This window comes from Acomys minous (assembly GCF_964271855.1).
Source record: "Acomys minous genome assembly, chromosome: 17".
NCBI classification, from domain to species: Eukaryota; Metazoa; Chordata; class Mammalia; order Rodentia; family Muridae; genus Acomys; species Acomys minous.
In genome coordinates, this window is record NC_140500.1 from 56312424 (window position 1) to 56332464 (window position 20041).

At 48.0% G+C, this 20041-nt stretch overlaps 1 protein-coding gene across 1 annotated transcript; it reads left to right on the forward strand.

Annotated features, from left to right (window-relative positions):
* The first annotated feature begins 15885 nt into the window (after nucleotides 1-15885).
* GKN1 (gastrokine 1) lies at nucleotides 15886-19797 on the forward strand. Its single transcript, XM_084765682.1, has 6 exons — nucleotides 15886-16054; nucleotides 17424-17474; nucleotides 17565-17702; nucleotides 18345-18455; nucleotides 19035-19170; nucleotides 19597-19797. The coding sequence occupies exons 1-6, from the start codon at nucleotides 16043-16045 to the stop codon at nucleotides 19692-19694; spliced, it is 546 nt and encodes a 181-aa protein (XP_084621808.1). The 5' UTR covers nucleotides 15886-16042; the 3' UTR covers nucleotides 19695-19797.
* The last annotated feature ends 244 nt before the right edge of the window (nucleotides 19798-20041 follow it).

The following is a 20041-nucleotide window of genomic DNA, read 5'->3' on the forward strand; positions in this document are numbered from 1 at the left end:
AAATCTCTGCATATTTCCTTTTTTTCCCCTATGTGTACATTTTGAGTAAGCCCAAGAAAAGTAGACAACAGACACGCAAATCCTCAACACTGTTCTCACCCCAAACACTGTTAATTCAACCACAAAATCATAGCCATGCACAGTGCTTGTCTAAGGCCCTTGAAATCTGCAGCACGTTGAGTACAAGCAGCCAGCAGCAAGGGCACGGAGAGCGGGGCGCATACTCACGAGGGTTTTCATTTTGCCTGAGGAGAAGGTGCTGGAGCGAGTGTGGATGCTTTCGCCAGCCTCCAGCCTTTATATCGGCTTTAAGATGTGGAAATCTCTTTCCCAAGTGATCATGTCAGAAGAGATCAAGAGCCTATCTCCGAACACACCCCAGCAAACGCACTTATCGGGACCGAGACCTAACCACATCCTGGGTATCAGCGAAGTTTGTTAGTCTGTACAGAAAACTCCCCATTGGTCACTCTGCAAACACTCGGCTTATCTGTCCAGGTTACACAGATCCAGCTCCCGCCCTGTAACAATATCGCAGGACACTTGTTCTCCACACACAGACATGGAGGGAGCGTTCTAGCACTTTCTCCCGAATGTTAGGATTTCTGGGTCCCACTCACAGCCTCTCTAACACTGCCCAGGTGGTTGACTTTCTCTGCCTTGACATTAGACATGAAAAATCGTGCTGACACCAGTGGCCGGGAGATTTGCTTGGAATGTGAACAACCCCATGGCAGTCTCTCCTTCCTTCAGGGTCAGTGACCACCTGCAGAAATTCATGAAAAACAAGACTTGGAAGCCAACCAGCAATGACCAAGTGCTTGAACTGGGCCTTGTGCAGTGCACCACGTACAGTGGGTGACACATCTCCACTTGCCTTGAGAAAGTCTCAGATTTTAAAAAGACCTAGAAGAAAAAGCAGCCGGGCCTTTAACCCCAGCACCCGGGAGACAGAGGCAGCCTGATCTCTGTGAGTTCGAGGCCAGCCTGGTCTACAAAGTGAGTTCCAGGACAGCCAAGGTTACACAGAGAAACCCTGTCTCAAAAAAGTACATGCTTGGGTGCATGCATGCAGACACACACACACACACACACACACACACACACACACACACACGATAGCCTTGGAAATTGTGAGGCTTAGTTATAACTTAACTACAAACTTCACTGGGGGAGTGTGAAGCGAGCTGCGAGGTCACCCTTGCCTAAGCCTCACAGCTGCAGAGGGAGTAAAGATATTAGCCTCTGTCAGATGTGGAGTTGGTGAAAATCTTTTCCTATCCTGTAGAGTGAAACTGTGGTCAGAATCCAATGTGTGGGAGAAATACTAAATCAAATTACTTATGTGGCAGGTAGTTCTCCAATCAGTGACCTGTAGGTGTCAGCTTCCTTCATTTACGGCTTCCCTGTCCTCGGTATGTGCCCTTGTGGTCAACCTGCAACCACTCAAACTGCAGGTGACCACCGGTGCTCTCATCTGTTGGTGAAGAACAGTCACTGGGCCCCGTCTAGTTGTGAGGGAAGTTGTTGCCCACCATCCCAACCTCAGCATCACTGTCAGTCTAGGTTTGGAAAAAACATTTCCCTGCCTACATTTTTCTCTTTGTCCAGACTGAAAAAAAATCTCCATCAAGTATATAACAAGGCTGGGAACTCTGAGCTTGGCATTTAATTCAATCTGTAGTCTCCTTCTAAAGGAACACTGAAAGTGAGATGAGAGAAGTTGCTACAGATCTTGACTGCTTCCCCAAAGGGCAGGTTTTATAGACTTAGCCTCCAGCATGCCGTGTTATGGAGGTCAAGGGAGGCAGTGGAGCATCTGTGAGATGGGGCCTATGTGGGAAGGTACATTAGTAGGGCTGTGTCCTTGAAGAGAGGCTGTATGTTCTCTCTCTCTCTCTCTCTCTCTCTCTCTCTCTCTCTCTCTCTCTCTCTCTCTCTCTCTCTCTCTCCATTTTCCAGCTTCCATAAAGTGAAGAGAACTCCTCCGTCATGTGCTCCCATCACAATGCACTTGGTCATGAGTGCCCTAAAGCAAAAAGCCAAGTGACCTGAAACCTATGAATCAGTGCGCTAAAATGAACCTTTCTCCCTGTGAAGTTGATCACCTTAGTCATTTTGTCATTGCAACAAAAAACTGAATATTCTAAGTAAAGGAGAGGAAAGGGCAGCCTGCAGGTGCAGAAAGAGGCTCATGGACTGGGCTGGGTGGCCACAGAAGCCAGTCACCCGACACGCTCTGATGCCCTTTCCTAGCATGTAGTAGATGCCTACCTTCCTACTGCGCTCTCCTCCTCCCATGCCCCATGCGTCACGTGGCTTCCCTTTCCTTCTCTCCTTTTCCCCTTCTAACCACTCTCTGTCTAGTGATAATCACTGGAGAAACAGTCTGAGGGCCAAACCCAAGGATCTCTGCTCACTGAGGAGTTACTTTTTCTACCTGAAAATATAAATAACTATTAAAAGCAGTAAATGTGAATGTATGGGATTAGACTTACACAAGAATCCAAAAGGAAAAGTATGCGGGTCAGATGTGTCAGCTATAGGCAAGAGAGATCACATTTACAGTGTCCATGGTTTTCTAGGAAAATAATGCATTTCCCGGGATGACCTTAAGGTCTCTGTCAGATTTATCCTGAAGGCCTCGCTTTCTGCAGAGCCCACGTTTAGACCATCACACATCCTGCTTTTGCCTCTGCTCTGCCTTTGTTCTCCTTTGACAAGATGAGCGAGCTACAGATCTGTTATTTAAAATTGGTTATATGAGCCGTAGAACATGATTACTTTTTAAAAATGTAGATGTCAAAGCGAGATTTCATGCTGACCAAAATAGGTCTAATCCATATGAGAGGGAAGGGGTGATAACGTCACCTCCTGAAGCATTTTACAAATCCACAAGAAGTTACTTACCGCTGACCTTTCATTGAAGGGAGAATGAACAGAAAGGAAGGAGGAACCAATGGTTGGAGACAGTGAGGGTCTGAGGCTCGCTCAGGCCCTCTGTGCCTTCTGTTGTCTGTGCATCGTGACCCTCAGCCCGAGAGAAAGAGCAGGGAGTTCCTCCTCACATCCTCGTCAGATACTGACAAGCTGGCCAACAAAATACACCAAGAGCAGCAGCAGACACAGCAAGCTCAGAATGGGGGCTGCTGAAAGTCATTAGGATTACTATAGATAAAGTAACCTCAGAAATAAAGACCTAGGGACTCAGGCAGTTAACAGTTATTAAGTTAAAATAAAACTATCTGGAGAAATCTCCAAGCATATTAACTTTTAAATCACATTTAAATAAGCTATAGGTTTAAAAAGGAAGCCATGCAGAAATTAGAAAATATTTTTAAATTAAATGGACATAAAAATACACCAGGAAGCCTGAAAGTTTCGGCTTCAGTAGTGTTTAGAGGAAAAATTGATGTAAAATGCATATGTTAGAATATATGCCTTCAGGGATTTGAAAACAGATTCCAGAAAGATGGCTCAGTGGTTAAGAGCACTGGCTGCTTTTCCAGAGGACCAAAGATTGATTCCCAGCACCCACATGATGCTTCACAACTGTCAATGTCTCCAGTTCCAGGGAGCCCAGCACCCTCTTCTGACCTGCATGGGCACCAGGAACACAGACAGACTCCCAACAAATATACACACACACATATTTTTTTAAGTAAATTTTTAAAAAAGAAAATTGAAAACAAACATCACAGTTACTCCAGACTAACCACAGGCAAAACTGAAAGGGAAAACAGTAAAGACAAGAGCGGAAGCCAGTGGAGCTGAAAGTGGAGAATGCGGACGAAGCACGAGAAACCTGTTTAAATTGTCAGTGAGGCTGCGATGCTGCAGCCAAACAGCCCAAGAGAATAAGAAGGCAGGTATGGACTCTTCCCCACCAGGGATGCTAGGGGGAGCATCGCTGCATCCCTTACACCCCTGACACATGGTAGAGAGACACTTCAGCATCTCTGCATCCACAAACCCAAACACGGGAGGAAATAGCTGAGTTCCCACCAAACAACTACCAAGCTGGGCCAAGAAGAAATAAATAACTTCAGTGGCTCTAAATAGTTTTTTTTTCTTTTTAAATTGAATACTTAGCTGGAAACCTTGCAAAAGTTCTCAGTACCCCCATGGTGGCTCACAACCATCTGGAACTGCAGTTCCAAAGGATCTGTTGCCCTCCTCTGACCTCCAAGGACACTGCACACATATGATGCACTTACATGCAGTCAGAACACTCAAACACATAAACCATAGACATAGACAGAGATAGAAATAGAGACAGACAGACAGAAAGATAGGCAGACAAACAACAAATTAAAAAAATAAAGAATTCTAACTAGTTCATGACAAGTAAACAGTTTTGCACAAATAGTAAACACAATTCAATCCCTGATAGGACTGACCAAAGCAACACAACCAAACTGGTACAAAAGGCCTATCTCAATTTCTATCACCCAATACATTACTCTAGCTATAGCATAGGACCAGAAGATATGCTCAGAGACCCAAAAAGGCCCAGCCCAGCCAGTCTCAGAAGGGGATGCTGGGATTATCGGATAGGGCACCTAGAATCAGGAGCATTGCCAAAACCCCGCGCCATCCTGCCGCATGGCAAGAGCCCGTCTCAAAAGACAAACGAAACAGTGACGGTATGAGTTGGAGACAAAGTAGATTTTACACTACTGAGGGCAATAGAGAAACTTCAGAAATATAGAAGAATCGCCTTCCCACAAGACACAGTAATCCTCAAAATGTGTGTATCTGTCATAGAGCTGTGTATGTTGTAGAGTATGTGTGCATGGGGAGAGGTATCGGTTACCCATTTATGAGGAAGGTAAAGTTAAGGGGTGGTTTTTCTGTTTGTTTTGTTTTATTATATACATATACATATACATATACATACATACACAAAAAAATAAATAAAATTACACTTTGGCTATACTTACTCATCAATTTTGCTATTAATCTAAACTAAAGAGAAACAGACAGGCTGTTTTCATAGTTGGAGATTTCTAATACAGCACTTCCTGTCACAGAGAGATCAAATAGACAGGCGTCTGGGAGGAATAGAATTCAGCGACACAGCACCCTCAATACAGTGGATGTGGCTAACATCTATGGAACACTTCACTCCCCACCAGCAGAACGCCTGTCTCACATACCTCCATGTTTTTCAGTGCAAGCTCTGGAACACAGCCAGGGCCGGTGGCTTCCTAGGTACACACACTCTCCCTAAGCCCAGCACAGCCCCGAGCGCCTACGGAATGTTTGCCAAGGCAGACCACCCTAGAAACCACACAGAGTGTGTTCTTATACCACAGTGGGATTGTTAGAAATCAACATCAGAAACAAATCTTAATGGTTTTCTGCTAGACTCAGGACCGGTGCCTAGCCCAGTCTTCATCCGAGAGGCTTCCTCCAGCAGCTGATGAGAGTGGATACAGAGGCTCACAGGCAGACATTGGGCGGAGCTCTAGGAACCCGGGAGGAGAGGGGAAGAAAGGGGGCAAGGACACCACAAGACATCAGAGAATCAGCTAAGCAGAGCTCAGAGAGGCTCCCAGAGACTGAAGCAGGCGACATGAAGCCAGCATGGGTCTGCTCCAGGCTCTCTGAGTACATGCTGAGGTTCTGTAGCCTGGGGATTTTGTTGGGCTCCTAACAATGTGAGTGGGGTCGTCTCTGACTCTTTTACCTGCTCATGGGACCCTTTGCTTCCTACTGGGCTGCCTCTTCCAGTCTTGACATGGGGGTATATGCCTAATCTTTATTGCATTTTGTTATGCCATGTTCAATTGGTATCCCTAGGAGGCCTGCTCTTTTCTGAAGAGAAATGGGGAGCTGTGGATCTGGGTGAGGGGAGAAGTGGGGGAGGGGTGAGGAGGAGAGATTGGAGGGAGGACTGAGGAGGGGATGAATTGTATGAGAGAAGGTAGGTAGATAGATAAATAGATAGATAGACAGACAGACAGACAGATAATCAGTATCAGAAAAGGAGCTTGAAACCCCAAAATACTTGGAATTTCACAACATACTCTTAACTATCACAGAGATTAAAGAAACCTTAAAGATAAATTATAAATAAATAAACTCAGAAATCACTGCAAATATTTCTGTCTGGTAGAATAATGCATCTAGTGTTTTCCACAACTTTCAATGACTTCAGGTTTTTGTTGTTGTTGTTGTTTTGACCAGAAATAAAAGCGTTATGCTGCTCTTTGCAAGCGGTATTTAAAAAACATAACTGAAGGCTACTGCAAGCAACTGCGCTAGAGTGGCGTGTGAGGAATTAGAGTTTCGGGATAGCTAAAGTACCTGTTGTAATTTATTCACAGTTTAAAGTCCATTAAAAGAAATAAAAACTGCAGGAAAAAAATCAGCATTTTTGAGAAGTAATGAGGATGGTTTGGGTTGTAGCCTAAAGTTTGGTGATGTGATGTGGGATCCCTTTCTCTAGTGTGTTGGGACAGCCCGAGTGTTCAGAACAGAGAGGCTCACACAGAGGAAAAAACTGCAACAGAGGAAAAGAAAGACCCAAGATAGAATCCAACGGCAACACGAAAGAGACCAACAGAAGAAACGAGGCACGTGGCTGACAGAAGGATCGAGGCAGCAGAGGTAAGAAGCTGGTGGGGACGGGGATAGAGAGGACGCTGCCTTTTCAGAGATTCCAGGGTCACCCACTGCAGCATCTGCTTACCCAGTGGCCAAGCTGCAGTAGGCAGAGCTATGAGGGGGAAAGAATCAGAAGGCATGATTCTTTTGGAAGTTGCAGTGTGTGTGTGTGTGTGTGTGTGTGTGTGTGTGTGTGTGTGTGTGTGTGTGTGTGTTAGAGAGCTTAGGTTATCCAGTTGTGAGGAAGGTAGAGTAATGGGGTGCTTTGTCTATTTGTTCTGTTTTCTTAGAGTTGGAGAGGTTTGCAACAGGGCCAAACCAACAGGAGGAGAAGGAAGTTTGGATGGAGAAAGGAAAGCCGGAGATGGAGATGCTGGTCTGGCAGCGATGTAAGAATGCAGTCCCTGGGATGCCTTGTCACGGGGACTAGCTGAAGGGGGAAGCTGGAGAGCTGGCAGCTCAAGCCTCATGACGTCTTTTATCCTGATGCAATGGCGATGCATCGGGTTAGGGGTGGGGACCAGATAGAGGCCCCACGAGTCATGAAAGGAAGAGAGGAGACCTGGCCTGCAAATGAGGAACGGTGAGTTCTGCTGATGCTGTTTCGGGTCTTAAGCTTCCTTTTCCTTTCGTATTTCAGAAGAAGAAAGGGGATTTCTGGGAAGTTATTTGGCCTGTTGTGGATGTGGGCAGGGAGAATAGTGCTATGGGTTTTTGATGAAGCGATCCTTTATTGAGTTCCAATGGTGCAGCTGCAGGTATAGGCCACACGTCAGGCAGCAGGCGAGCCCTCAGCCCCACGGATACTCCAGACAGCATCTGCACGTGTGCGCATCACCAAGGCAGATAGATGTAGTTTCTTACAGACATCCCTTTATACGGTTCTGACAGCCGCCCGCCCCCCGCCCCACCGTGACATTTAAGGGTGTGCCCCTTTTGAAAAGGTTAAACAAGATTACTTCTTTTAGAGGAAACACCCATGGCCGTGAACGAAATAAAATATTAATTTAGTGGGAGGAGCTGCAGCCTGTTGGAACCTGGGTGTGGAGAGGAGGAAGGAGGGACACATGGGAGGCGCTGGGCTGAAAGAAAGGGCAGGATGCTGGCAAAACTTAAGTCCTGCATGTCTCTGGCTCACTGAATCTCTGTCTCTCTGTCTCTCTGTCTCTCTGTCTCTCTGTCTCTGTCTCTCTGTCTCTGTCTCTGTCTCTCTCTCTCTCTCTCTCTCTCTCTCTCTCTCTCTCTCTCTCTCTCTCTCACACACACACACACACACACAGAGTTGAATGAAATAATTAAAGGTTATGGAGTTGAGTCTGAGAGTGTCACAAATGTGATGTTACAAGGAGGTGTCTTTAGGGCCATTGAGCCTGGTTCACACCACTGGCGGCTCTGCCGTTACTCCACAGAGCTGCACAGGCACCAGCCATGGCTTTGTCAGCTGGGGAGCCCTTTAACCACCCAGCCCAGTGAGGCTCCATCCCTGAGCCTGCTTGTCTCTACACCTCCTATGAGGAAGCTCCAAAGCACAAAGGGAAAGCATTGGCTTTCTGGGCTTTTTGTGAGAGCCTCATTTCTCCCTCACCTGCCACGTGTCATGTACAAGTCAGAAGGCTGCTCAACTTCTTGTTCTTACACTTCGGGATCCATCCTATGCAAGTGCCTTGCCTCTCCACAGGGCCTATCTGTGGAGCCCAATGCATGATGGGAGTACATGATGCTTTGTTGGGGGGTGGGTTCTTCTCTCTCTTTTCTTGTGTGTGTGTGTGTGTGTGTGTGTGTGTGTGTGTGTGTGTGTGTGTGTGTGTGTCTACACACGCGCATACCTGTGCATGAAAGTCAGGTGTCTTCCTCACTCGCTGTCCACCTTGTTTTTGTGAGACAAGCTCTCTTGATGAGCTTGGAGCTCACTGATTGGCTGGCTGGCCAGCAAGCCCCAGAGAGTCTCCTGCTTCTGCCTTGGGCCTGTCTTGGACCTACTCAGAGATGGTACGTGTCTGTCTGGCCTGACCCTTCCTGCACTAGAACATGGGTCCTGGAGGACTGCCGTGGTCCTGTGACACTAAAGCAGCACGGACTTTAAGGCACATCTCAGCGTCTTGTGATGTGAGCACTGGTTACTTCACAAGTGTAAATCATACGCTTACACAGGGCTGTGTCCCACTAGAGCTCGGAGAATTGCTGTTCAGTGGCTTCCAACACAAGCATAGAGTCACCAACCCAATAGCCCACTGTGGAGCCATAAACGGATTGACTTTCTTGAGCTAGATGAAGGGAGTTGCTTTTTTATTCAAATCCAGTGAAAACTGTGAAGGAAAAAACACCCCAGAATATCGACCTATTTCACTAATCACTTTCAGGAGCTGGGGGCAGGGGGACAGGGGGACAGGGGGACAGAGTAGGAGTTCACGAATAATGAATAATTACTAATGAATAATTCTAAACGTCAAGATTCTCTTAGGCTGCTCTGTGGATAGTTTCCTGCAGAAGCGAAGAAGGCACAGACAGATATGAACGGTAGTTGAGATGAAGAGAAGGAAGCCAGCGATGACCAGTCATCCTGCAGAAAACTTACAAAGCCATTCTTCACTGTGCATGCAGCACTGCAGTCCTGTACTTACAGAGCCATCCCTCACTGTGCATGCAGCGCTGCAGTCCTTCACTTACAGAGCCATCCCTCACTGTGCATGCAGCGCTGCAGTCCTTCACTTACAGAGCCATCCCTCACTGCGCATGCAGTGCTGCGGTCCTGTACTTACAGAGCCATCCCTCACTGTGCATGCAGCACTGCAGTCCTGTACTTACAGAGCCATCCCTCACTGAGCATGCAGTGCTGCAGTCCTGTACTTACAGAGCCATCCCTCACTGCACATGCAGCGCTGCGGTCCTTCATTTACAGAGCCATCCCTCACTGCACATGCAGCGCTGCAGTCCTGTACTTACAGAGCCATCCCTCACTGTGCATGCAGCGCTGCAGTCCTTCACTTACAGAGCCATCCCTCACTGTGCATGCAGCGCTGCAGTCCTTCACTTACAGAGCCATCCCTCACTGCGCATGCAGTGCTGCGGTCCTGTACTTACAGAGCCATCCCTCACTGTGCATGCAGTGCTGCAGTCCTGTACTTACAGAGCCATCCCTCACTGCACATGCAGCGCTGCGGTCCTTCATTTACAGAGCCATCCCTCACTGCACATGCAGCGCTGCAGTCCTGTACTTACAGAGCCATCCCTCACTGTGCATGCAGCGCTGCAGTCCTGTACTTACAGAGCCATCCCTCACTGAGCATGCAGCGCTGCAGTCCTGTACTTACAGAGCCATCCCTCACTGTGCATGCAGAGCTGCAGTCCTGTACTTACAGAGCCATCCCTCACTGTGCATGCAGCGCTGCAGTCCTGTACTTACAGAGCCATCCCTCACTGCGCATGCAGCGCTGCAGTCCTGTACTTACAGAGCCATCCCTCACTGTGCATGCAGAGCTGCAGTCCTGTACTTACAGAGCCATCCCTCACTGTGCATGCAGAGCTGCAGTCCTGTACTTACAGAGCCATCCCTCACTGTGCATGCAGTGCTGCAGTCCTGTATTTACAGAGCCATCCCTCACTGTGCATGCAGCACTGCAGTCCTTCACTTACAGAGCCATCCCTCACTGCGTATGCAGCGCTGCGGTCCTTCACTTACAGAGCCATCCCTCACTGCACATGCAGCGCTGCGGTCCTTCACTTACAGAGCCATCCCTCACTGTGCATGCAGTGCTGCAGTCCTGTACTTACAGAGCCATCCCTCACTGCACATGCAGCGCTGCGGTCCTTCACTTACAGAGCCATCCCTCACTGTGCATGCAGTGCTGCAGTCCTGTACTTACAGAGCCATCCCTCACTGAGCATGCAGCGCTGCAGTCCTTCACTTACAGAGCCATCCCTCACTGAGCATGCAGCGCTGCAGTCCTTCACTTACAGAGCCATCCCTCACTGAGCATGCAGCGCTGCAGTCCTTCACTTACAGAGCCATCCCTTACTGTGCATGCAGTGCTGCGGTCCTGTACTTACAGAGCCATCCCTCACTGAGCATGCAGCGCTGCGGTCCTTCACTTACAGAGCCATCCCTCACTGCGCATGCAGTGCTGTGGCCCTTCACTTACAGAGCCATCCCTCTCTGCGCATGCAGTGCTGTGGCTCTTCACTTACAGAGCCATCCCTTACTGTGCATGCAGCGCTGTGCTCTGCTACTAGGGAAGCTGTGGGAGGCATGGTGCTATGGGTCACCTGGCTCCAGCTGTGACTCTGAAAGCCCTGGAACTCTGCATCTAATGGACACTCATTTTCCAACAGGAGGCTCATTCCTCTAGTCCTGATCGCTAAGGCTGGATGGACACACTTTACTCATGACCTCTTTTATACATCGTCATCAAAGCATTTCAATATGAATGATCAGGGGACAGTGACAATGCTTCTGAATTGCCAAGAGATAGCTATAAACAACACCCGTGCCACTGTGGTATCAGTTCTGTACATGGGCAGCTCATGTTTTCTAGAAACTTCTTTTCAGAATCATTACAAACATGGCCAGCTTTGCCTGGTTTTTCACAGTGAAGAAAAGCAAGGCTATTAACCAATGTTCTCCTCATCTTTATACAGATGACGAATCACTCAGGAGACTTTTCTTTAGGCAGCCTCCCTTCCTCAATCCTGTTGGCAGTGTTCAAACGCTCAAGGTGACAACTAATTTGAAGCATGCACCGAGGCTTGCCTCTTCGGGGACCCAGAAGTTTTGGCAAATGCGCCTGAACAAGCGGCAGTGGCGAGGGAGAGCTGTGTGCGTTTGGAAGGTGACAGTCCCAAGAGAAACAGCTACGATGGTTCAAGAAGGACTGCCCCAACTCTGGTGTCATTTGGAAAGAATTTCTCTCCCGTGCAAAAACAACTACGTAATAAGTTTGGATCTCCTGGAATTAGAAGCTTTCTAGCAATAATTATTCAAATGTTATTTGATACTTTCCTATTGTCGTTTCCCGGGTGTGCTGTTTCTGACCAGCTGTACAAATGGAGAAAGCTATAAGTGTAGGTCAGTCCACACCACCAGGGCTGTGGGCGCCGGAGCTTGAGTTACAGTCTTAGTAACAAGAGGGTAAACAAAGGCACGGTATATAGCTCCTTGGCAGGAGTGAAATGTGTTCAGACTTTACATAACTGCTAACTTGGGGCTGCCGCAGGATCTATATACTGACAGCCAGCTTCACAGAGAAACAACCACGGCAAGGAGGCAGAGCCAGAATTTCTACATGGGGGCTATCCGTCACCAGATCTGTACACAACCGCGCTGGCCCTTTGGCCAACAAATTCTAAGTACCAGAAAATCTGAACAAGATGGCCACGGGCTTCAGCGATATTAATAACTGCTAGCTGGGCCACACAGCAGGGGGGTTGTGAATATTTAAGGATGGAAATGAGCCCCGGTGGTAAACACTCCACTCAACGAGGAGGGGGAAATACATGCAATTAGACCGACTCTGTCTGAAACCCTAATCTCCGTCCATGTGTGAGCGTGCTGTACACGGGATGCATCTGGATTGTTCCAGACAAAGAGAGCTTTTACTCAGCCTCACGTGGCAGGGTGTGGACTGAAATGAAGCCATGGGTGTGTGCACTGGATGATAAGTGATGATAGGGGCTTGCTTGGGGGAAAGCCCTGCGCTAACCTCCGTGGGCAGGGCAGACTCTGTTTACCCATGAACTGACTTGCTCCACACTAACCCCAGGGGTCACACTGTCACCCAAGACTCCCCAGTTGTGTCACCACAGACAGCCCACACAGCAGTTGTGCAGATCACACCCAAACCAGAAATGGATGAACATGATGTACCCTGTGGCCTCTAGCTTGGCTACTCAAAGGATTTAAAGGTACCTTCTAAGCGCCATGTGTGTGTCAGTGTAAGTCCTATATAGGTGACAAAAACCACTGGCATGTCCTCCTCTGTTAAGGAGATACAAGCCACACAAAATAGCTCTTAGAGTGAGAGCCTTGCTTCTGCTGAGGCAGTTGGGCCTTCGAGGAGACCAGAATTGAAGGAAGCATAAGCAAGCGCACGCACGCGCACGCGTGCGCGCGCGCGCACACACACACACACACACTGCACCACACACACACACACACTGCACCACACAAATGGTGAGACCAGTCCTCTAAGCCCTTGCCAAAAGAATCCCATCATGCATTGAATGCCGGAGTACACCACAGCTACCTTTACCTCAGTTGGACCATGTTTTCTGAGGCCACAAGACCTAGGGGAGGAGAATAGGGTGAAAGCGGGAGGGAGGGAGGAATGAGAGGATACAAGTGATAGGATGGCAATTAAGTTGTAATCTGAATAAATTGATAAAATTAAAAAAGAATCTCCAATGAGGATGAAAGCAAGGGACCCTTAAACACACAGCTTTCCCAGAGTCCGGCTTTGTCCTTGGACTATGTTGTCTGAGCTGCTCTCTCACCTCTGGGCCCGGGCACTGGGTAGCACTCGGAGCCCAGGCTTGTACTGATTCTGATGCAGACCCACAGCCTTATGAAACAGAAACGAGTGTAGGGGAGGTGACTTCTGAAAACAGTGTTTATGCACTGTCATCCACCGCTCCGTAAGTAACTCCCGATAAATCCATTTTACTCCTTGGGGTGAATTTTATGAGTTGTTAAGTTGCCAGTGCCCTTCCCAATCAGGAGGTAGATGCCACTGTTACAGCCTCCCTGGGTTGCCACACATGCAAACCACACCGAGGCCACAGAAAGAGTGAATGACTCCCAGCTTTGAAGCCGGATGATTTACAATACTGTACGGGAGGGGAACTCCTCTCTTTCACCCGAGGAGAACTGAAAGCCTAGGACAAGGAGCGGATTGGAGCCTCCTGGCTCTCAGCTCCAACTAGTAGCTCCATACACAGACTTTCGAATGCAAGGTACGTCCCAGGGACAACATTTCCCCCAAGAGAAGCTAAAATATGTCTGAAAAATAATCAACAAGACTTGCAGTGAGGTTCTGTTTCCATTTGTGTTTACGGTGTCACAGTTTGGCATAGAATGCAAACATGGAGGTCTTTTAGTTCATTTGACATACGGATAGAAATTGTTCTTACCCAAAAGAGAAACCCTAAACAATATCTTCTGTCTGTCTATTGTCTATCAGTTATTACCTATCATGAGCACCAACCACGCCAGCATTTCACAGATCCACACATCCCCTTAGTATGACATGACATACAAAATGTGCCCTGGGAATTGGACAGGAACCCCAAGTGCCCATCAGAGGCCAAGTCTAAAAGCCGGGCGGAGGCTGCCACAGTGACCTCCGGGGTGCTATGCTGTGATGGCCTCTGAAGCAGAGGAAGACCTCCCCACGGCTCCCAGCCCCCCCCCCCGCCCCCAGGCTTCTTGACCTAATACAGCTGAAGGATGAGTGTGAAATCTTTTGAGGATGAGTTCAAAGCGCAGGCCACCTTCCCCCCTCCCCCCCAGCACTATCCAAGTCCAGCCACGGCCATGTTCTGGGAGAGGTGTTGGCAGCAGCCCCCCCCCCCCCCCCGTAGGAGAGGACGGCTGTGGTCACAAGGAGGTTTTCAGAGTGGGAATCTGTGCATCAGTGATGAACACACTTCCCCCTTTATCAAACCTGAACCACCAGCTTCAGTTGTAGAAGAGAAAGGGGGTGAACATGGGGGTGGGGGTGGGGTGGGGTGGGGGTGGGGTGGGGTGGGGGTGGGGGTGGAGGATTAAGTGTCAATTCACCTTCAGAACTATTTTGACCATATACTTATTTTTCCCAGTGATGCTCTCTGTTTTCTCTCCTGGGAAAAATCTTCTCTTGTTTTAATACAATGTTTAAATTTTTTCATTATCTAGAGCAGTGATTATCAACCTGTGGGTCACGACCTCCTTGGGGCCTAACTATCCCTTTCACAGGGGTTGCAGACCAGAAATCCTGTATATTAGATATTTACACTACACTTCATAACAGTAGCAAAATTATTTATGAAGCGGTAATGCAATAATTTTTATGGTTGGGGGTCATTGGGAAGGTTGAGAAGCACTGGTCTAGAGGTGAATAAGAAGACAGAGAGTCCTTCGGTAGCACCCAGAGACAACGAAAGACATTTCCATGTGGAAAATGTGGAAGGTGTGGTGGATGCAGCAGTGTGGAGCTTGAAAAAACAGAAGTATCTGCCAACTAACAGTCCAGGAGAAGAGACGGGGTGTGAAAAGGCACACGAGATGCCGTGGATGGCATGATAGTTCGAGAACCCTGGTGTGGCTGGATGCAAGCGCCAGACATCCAGGACACAGACAGCTGAGGAAGCAGGAAAGCCCTTCAGGAAGTCCTGCGGATGCCGATCCAATGACCTTGAACTTTTTCTTAGGGACTGCCAGGGACCGTTTCCGAGCTCTGGAGATTCATGTCTGTTTACCTCTCATGTTCTGGGAAGAGAACCCTAGGGGAAACAGAGGCCATACGTTGACATATCAGAGACCTGGCATGAGGCCGGCTGGCCCTACAACTCTGGTAAAAAAAAAAAATCCATCAAGGAGTGCCTTGGGCAAGGCTGGAGTAGAAAGGTGTTGGTGAGATACAATGGTAAGGGTTAGTTGCTGGCTATGTAACTGGGAAGACGGTGCTGCCAACACCTCTCAGAGCTCTAGCCCATGTGACCTTTGAGAACCACACCCCCCCCCCCCCCCGCCGGGATGAACAATGTGAGGTGGCTTTGCTGCGAGGCACTCGAGACACAGGTGGGAAATTGCACCGGCTTCGAGGCCAGACACTTCCTCACAGAAAAGCTTGGACCAGCTTTCTTTCTTTGAGATCCTTTTTACAGCCCAAAACATCTCTCACCCACTAGTTTTGCTTTAAAAAAAAAAAAAGCTTTCGATACAATAGGACTTGAGCATGTTCAGGAGGGTTAGGAAAAAAGGGAAGTAAGGATAAAAAGAGCTGGGCCACTAAGACTGGGTAAAAAGGGAAGGAAGTGTTAGATATTCCCGTAGGAGCCGGTATCAGGCGTGGCAGGTGCGCACACAGCTCTCCCTTGTGGAGGTGTTTGATTTTAGGGATTACTCTTTTCCTGAATCTGAACAGCAGCAATGCACGAAATGCTCACACCCCAATGGCTTCGATTGGACCAGAACTTATCACAAATCACGTTGAGTTACTGAGGTATCTTCCGCAGGAGATGAGTCAGACCACCTCCTGGCTGCCCGCAGTGCTGAGCAGGCAGCTCAAGGCTTCCGGGGACTCGGCAGCTGTGCAGATACAGGAGCCCAAGGGAGATAAGCTGTGGACTCCACCTGAGCACACCTTGCTCGAGCAAAGCTGGCCAGGTACAAATACCAGCAGGCTGCATGTCGTGAGCATGCCTGCCTGCTCCTCCACTCCACCGCGCTGCCGACGACATGAAGTTCACAGTAAGTCAGAACTTCCTTTTAGACCCAGTGCCATACAACAGGAACCCATGTGGCGAGGGGAGAGAGGGTCCAGGTCTCCCGGCACTGTTGTCAAAATGGAAACAATTCTCTTCCCTTCTCATGGAATCATGGCGTCTACAAGTATTGCCCATAGAGAAGAGCAATTGCTCTGAAAGTGTCTGGCACAGCTAAGTGTAACCGAGTTGTCTGTCTTCCACTGCACTTGCTCCGGGGTTCTGCTCAGGACGAGTGGACTCTGGGACCCAGAAGGAGTCTGTTCTTTCTTATCTGTGATTTCCGCTTTTACCAAGAGGTCTGGGCACGTTCTGGTCAGGCTGGAAGGGCACCATTGAAGGACACTCCTGGCTGCTAAGTGGCCTTCCAAGAGCTAAGCATCCTCAGGCCCTGTCCAGGCATTTCTTTGAGACGGTGTCTGAGGATGAAGCTAGCTCAGTTTCCTCGCTGAAGTCCTAGGATACAAAGAGGCTCAGATTGGGTGGGCATTTTCTATTTCAGCCATACTCCATGGGTCCTGCTTTATGATGGAGTCACAGATGTAAACTATGACCTAGAAATAGCCTTCCGGAACAGGTTTGATGAAAGCATGGAGAGCTCCAACCACAAGTCAGAGGGCTGCATTTCTCTCCTAGTTCTGCTGTGAGCAAGGGAGAGCCTGTATCTAGGGCAGCAGTTCTCAGCTGTCCTAATGTTGCCTCCCCTAAAATTCAGTTCCTCATGTTGTGGTAACCCCCCACACCATAAAATTATTTTCAGTGCCACTTTAAAACTGTAATTTTGCTACTGTTATGAATTGTAATGCTAATATCTGTGTGTTCTGATGGTGACCCATGTGAAAGGGGAATTCAATTCCCAAAGGGGTCACGACCCACAGGTTGAGAACCAGCGGTCTAGGGGCTTTTATTTCTCAGTAGCTACCTCATTTAAAGGAGATAGCGTTGTGCTCAGAAACTTCCTCCATGTCTGGCTTTTTAATAGACAAAATTTAACTCTTTCTTAAGCTGAAAATAAAATAATAGACATGCTTAACCTACTAAGAAAGTAATTCCTTCTGTTAGGACGAAAGCATCCCAGACCAAATTTAAAAAACAGTTTTCAGAGCTTTCATTATGTTTTGTATGCACTAACTTTACATTTTCTTCATCAGTTCTTCAGTGTCTAATTCAAAATTCTAAAACAACATATTAATGTAATTAAAATAACTCAACAATTCTATATTATTATTAAAATTTTCTGCGGTTGAAAAATACAAGGTGGAAGAAGAAAACACAGATGGTTTTTTGCATGGTGGTAAACGAGGAAGCAGCTGCTGTAAGCCACGTGACCTCAGCCCTGCTCTCTGTGTTTTCAGATGGTCTTCATCGGCCTGCTCGGGCTCCTCATAGCTCCCGGGTTTGCTTACGTAAGTCTCATCTTCTGAAATTCATTACCGAGATGCGTTGACATGGAAATGGGATGATCCTAAATCAGTCTTCATTTCTTACAAACTTAGAACATCAATGTCAATGATGACAACAACGTAGCGGGAAGTGGGCAGCAGTCGGTGAGCATCAACAACCAGCACAACGTGGCCAACGTGGACAACAACAATGGCTGGGACTCCTGGAATGCCCTCTGGGATTATGAAAATGTAGGTACCGGACACACAGGGCAAAGGTATGGTGCACCCACCAGGCCTTAAAAAAAGATTCCAAGTGAATCGAGCTGTCCATAAGCACCCATTCTGCTCAAACAATTACAACTCTTACAGATAAGTATTGCTGATAAATGATGCACAGTAGGTCAACATTCCAAACGATGAATAGTAGGGATAAACTCTGTTCAAAGACAAATATAAGCATCCTTTGACCTTCCTACAGAGAGCCTCCGTATTGTCAAAGGCCCACTATCTCCTATTTAACTCAAAGAGACTGAATGAAATATGAGTGACAATGTTGGGTGTAAGAGCAAGGAAAGCTAAGCAACAGTTGGCCCCACCCTGCGGTTACTACTTTTGTATTTAAATATACGCCTTTAGAAAGCAAACTCCGTCTTCCCTGCCTCCTGGAAATGTAGAGGGTGAAAGTAGACTAAGCTGTGACAGCCTTAAGAAGTTTATTTCAGCAACACACACACACACACACACACACACACACACACACACACACACACAGCCTCCTATTGTGATAGGAGCACTCCTCTCCTTCCAGCTCCTCCTCATGCTCTCTCAGCGGTGACTTGAGACAAAGCTCCTCAGGGAGCCGCGCCTCACTGCCTTTCTCTTCCGTACTAGAGTTTTGCTGCAACCAGACTCTTCGCCAAGAAATCATGCATCGTGCACAAAATGAACAAGGATGTCATGCCCTCCCTCCAAGAGCTCGACACACTGGTCAAGGAGCAAAAGGTAAAGGCGGCCATTTGCATTCGGAATGAGAAGACGTCTTATGGTCCCCAGTAAATAACGAAGTCACATCCATTAGAGGTGTGAAGACAACGGCGGCTTCCACTCTAGGGGATGCTGTGGTCCACGCCTGCCTCGGCAGGGTCCGGTAAAGCACAGGCTACCTCGGGTGTCAGAGGCCCAAAGGTCTGCACACCTCAGTGTAGGCCCTCCACGTTTCCAGGGCACACTCCTGCCGTAGTTGGGGTTATGGGAGCTAGCAAGCTAGCATACTGCCTAGGTTAGCTGGGTTTTCAGATTTTAAAAAGCTGAGCTATTCTTCTAAGTTATAAATTGCTACCCATAACAGACAAGCTCGAGAATGAGAATTAATCTCCTTTCTCATCTAAGTCTTAAAACACTGAAAAACAAATACCAAGACACTCAAGGCTACAATTATCTCTTCGCCTTGGTTGGGGGAAAAGAAAACGGCAACCAACAAATGCCCTTGCTGCCCTTGCACCCCTTCAGATCAACAGCCCCCCACCCCCACCCCGGGCTCGGTGCTCATCCACTTTCTTTCCTCTTCACACCCACCTTCAGGGTAAAGGAGGAGCAGCCCCCAAAGACTTGGTGTACTCCATCAACCCTGCCAAAGTGGAGGACCTGAATAAATTTGGGCCAAAGATTGCTGGCATGTGCCAGGGCATCCCAACCTACGTGGCTGAGGAGATTCCAGGTGTGTATCCCTTGACCCTGTACACCCCAAGTCAGCGCTGGCAGAGCAGACTCCAAATGTGAAAAAGAAACCGTGAGAAACAGGCACGGCTAAATGGAGGAGGAATGCAGATAAAACCTATGAACTTTCTGTAGCCCCGATACTTAATTTCTTGGCACTCAAAGAACAGTATCCACAAGGTGGGCGCCTCAGAAACTGATCCAACAGCAACTTTCCAGGTCTCTGAATTGAAGAGACAGAGACAGACATAAAAGCGAAGCAGTAATAGAAACAAAGAGACAGAAACAAAGAGACTGACAGAGTAGAGAGGAGAGAGATCTTAAAATTAGTATATAGTTTGGGAATTACATGACACACCTCACAGTGCCCAAAGAGTCCCAGGATAGCAGCCACTGATCCAGTCATCTTTTTTTTTTTCCTCACCAGGACCGGCCCAGCCTTTCTACTCACAGAAGTGCTACACTGCTAACATCCTCTGGATTCTACGGTTGTCCTTCTGTGGAACATCAACAGAAACTTACTAGAAGATACTTGGATTTGCTCATCAGAAAAGCCAAATGTGGGCCCCGGCTATCGCAATACCTAATTATCAGGATGTTCTCTGAGAGTTATGATTAGCTTCTTTAATTAAGGCTCAATAAACCCACCTGGCACCACAATTTGTACTGACGTTCTTCATGGTTTCTATGGGAGGGCAATGTGGCATTGGTTAGCCCCACCTGCCAGGCGGTCTGCAAGACCTCTTCCCCTAGAAAGGACCCTTCAGAGGTGCCAGATACTATAGACCCAAAAGTGTCCCTAATGACCAAGGAGGAGACACTGGGGATGAGAGACTAGAGCCACACCCCTGCCAATACCGAGAACCTCGGGC

Excerpts from the sequence above, each read along its gene's own strand:
- GKN1 (XM_084765682.1), top strand. Across the intron at positions 18,456-19,034 it reads CACTGGTCAAGGAGCAAAAG|GGTAAAGGAGGAGCAGCCCC; the intron begins GTAAAGGCGGCC and ends ACCCACCTTCAG. Across the intron at positions 19,171-19,596 it reads CGTGGCTGAGGAGATTCCAG|GACCGGCCCAGCCTTTCTAC; the intron begins GTGTGTATCCCT and ends TTTCCTCACCAG.